The sequence below is a fragment of the Chenopodium album genome, chromosome 21 (genome assembly GCF_948465745.1).
Source record: "Chenopodium album chromosome 21, dcCheAlbu1.1, whole genome shotgun sequence".
In the NCBI taxonomy this organism is placed as follows: domain Eukaryota; kingdom Viridiplantae; phylum Streptophyta; class Magnoliopsida; order Caryophyllales; family Amaranthaceae; genus Chenopodium; species Chenopodium album.
Window position 1 is genome coordinate 25218686 of NC_137854.1, and position 2659 is coordinate 25221344.

Sequence of the window (2659 nt, forward strand, 5' to 3'; positions counted from 1 at the left end):
GTGGGGACTTCTACCTTTGTTGGGATTACTGCTTCACATCCGTACACCAACGAGAAGGGGGTATGGCCTGTAGCTCCTTTAGGATTTGTTTTATTTGCCCACAGTATGTTGGGTAATTCGTCTGCCCATTTTCCTTTGGCTCCTTCCAACCTTTTCTTCATGTTGCCTATAAGGACTTTGTTGCTTGACTCTGCCTGTCCATTTGCTTGTGGGTACCTCGGTGTAGACGTGATAAGGGAGATGTTCCATTCCTTACAGAACTTGGTGGTCTTGTTGCTGATGAACTGGGATCCATTGTCTGTAATGATCTCTGCTGGTACCCCGAATCTGCTTAGAATGTTTCTTTTTATAAATAAGATAACATGCTTATCCTTGATTTCCTTGTATGCTTCTGCTTCGATCCATTTAGAGAAGTAATCCATCATTGCTAATAAGTACACTCTCTATCCTGATGATGGGGGTAGTTTTACTATATTCATTCTCCACTTCATGAATGGCCTAGGTGTCAATGTTGGATGTAGCTCTTCTGATGGCATGTGTGTCAAGGGTGCGTGCTTTTGGCATGCTAGGCATTTCTTGGCGAACTCTGCTGCATCCTTTCTCATGTTGGGCCAGTAGTATCCCATTCTGAGTGCTCTGTTAGCTAGATACCTTCCTCCGGAATGATTTCCGCATTCTCCGCTGTGTAGGGATTGTAAGACCTGCTGAGCTTCTTTTCCTTCCAGGCATCGTAAGAAAGGTCCTGCTACAGATTTCTTGAAGAGTACGTTGCTGATCAGACAATACTTGGAGGCTTTATGAGCGAATGCTTGAGCTGTTACTTTCCCTATTGGTTTCGTGTTGCCTAATAGGTATTTCTTCAATGGTGTTGTCCAGTTGTTGTCTTCTTCTTCTGTAAGGCTCGTTTGAACTTCGTAGACACTCATGATTGATTCTTTCACTATGGCTGGTGAGAGTACGTGTACTAGGGGGATAGCTCCAAATTCCTCTGGGTTGATGTTTGATCCCAAGTTTGCCAAGGCGTCTGCTTCAGTGTTCAAGTTTTTTGGTACTTGTTCTATCTTGAATTCCTTGAAATCCTTAATGAGCTTCTTTGTGGCTATCATTCTGGTGTCCTTTGCTACATATTCTCCGTTGATTTGGTTTACCATGAGTAAAGAGTCAGAAATTACTTCCAAGTGTTGTATCTTCATGTCCTTTGCCACGGTTAATCCTGTGATTAGTGCTTCGTATTCAGCTTCATTATTGGTAGCCTTGAAGTTACACCTTATTGCCTGTGCTATCTTGTCTCCTTGGGGTGATGTCAATACTACTCTTAGGCCTACTCCTCGTATGTTTGCTGCGCCATCTGTATGAAGTATCCATTTCTGTGCGGCTTTTGGTTCTTGTAGTGCCAGTACTTCCTTCTGTGCTTCTTCTTCAAGGGTAGGGCTGAAGTCTGCCACGAAGTCTGCCAAGGCTTGTGATTTGACTGCCGTCCTAGGCTCGTACTGTATATCATATCTGCTCAAGTGTAAGGCCCATTTCTCCATCCTTGTTGATATCTCTGGCTTTCTCATGATAGCTCTGATGGGATAGTTGGTACGTACTCGTATGGAATGGCTTTCAAAGTATGGACGTAACTTTACTGAAGCAGTGAATAAGGCTAGAATGATTTTCTCTAATGATGCATACCTCGTTTCTGCACTGAGTAGGGTTTTGCTTACGTAGTAGATTGGGAACTGTTCCTTGTCTTCTTCTCTTGAGAGAATTGCGCTGACCGTCCCTTTAGACACTGCGAGGTATAACTGGAGTTGTTCTCCTTCTTTGGGCTTGGAGAGAATCAACGAGTTGGCTAAGTATTCTTTCAGCTTCTGAAATGCTTCGTCGTGCTCTTGTTCCCATTTGAATTCCTTATTCTTCTTCAGTACTTCGTAAAAGGCTCTGTTTTTTTTCTGAAGACTTTGAGATGAACATGTTCAGTGCCGCAATTTTCCCTGTTAAGCTTTGTACATCCTTCCTGGATTTTGGTCGCTCCAGGTCTAAGATGGCTTTGACCTGTTCTGGGCTCGCTTCTATTCCTCTTTGTGTGACCATGTATCCTAGGAACTTTACTGATTGAACTCAAAATGTGCACTTTGTGGGGTTTAGCTTCATGCCGTACTATTTTAAGATGGCAAACACTTCTCAAAGGTCTTTGACGTGATCTTCTACCTTCTTGGATTTAACTACCATGTCATCTATGTAAACTTCCATTGTGTTTCCAATCTGTTCTTCAAACATCTTGTTCACTAATTTCTGGTATGTTGCTCCTGTGTTCTTCAATCCAAAAGGCATTACCTTGTGATAAGTGACTTTTATGTCACTTTTAAGGTGTTTATTGAGTCGTATTCCGGCTTATTTTCCAATAATTTCACCCTTTTTATCCTTTATTTCTATTATTTTATTTTTCTCGTCTTTTATCTTTATTTTGAGTATTTTTGTAATTTTCTATAGGTTTTAGTTTACTTTTAATGTTTATAGTTTAAGTTGTTAGTTTTTATTTTTATAAATTTCTATTTTTTTTTTTAATTTATCTCCTTTTCTTATTTATTTTAGTTTCGTATTTTATTTTATTTTATTATTTCTTTAGTTTTAGCATTTTATTTTATTTTACTTTATTTATCTTATTTTATTTTAC

The 2659-nt window shown here is 39.7% G+C and overlaps 1 protein-coding gene across 1 annotated transcript; it reads right to left on the reverse strand.

Annotated features, from left to right (window-relative positions):
- Positions 1-443: 443 nt before the first annotated feature.
- On the reverse strand, positions 444-2316 carry LOC145600572 (uncharacterized). The gene is made up of 2 exons (XM_081656455.1): positions 2194-2316; positions 444-1934 (listed from the first exon to the last, which is right to left on the reverse strand). Exons 1-2 carry the CDS (start codon positions 2314-2316, stop codon positions 444-446), a joined length of 1614 nt encoding a protein of 537 aa, XP_081512581.1.
- Between the last annotated feature and the right edge of the window lie 343 nt (positions 2317-2659).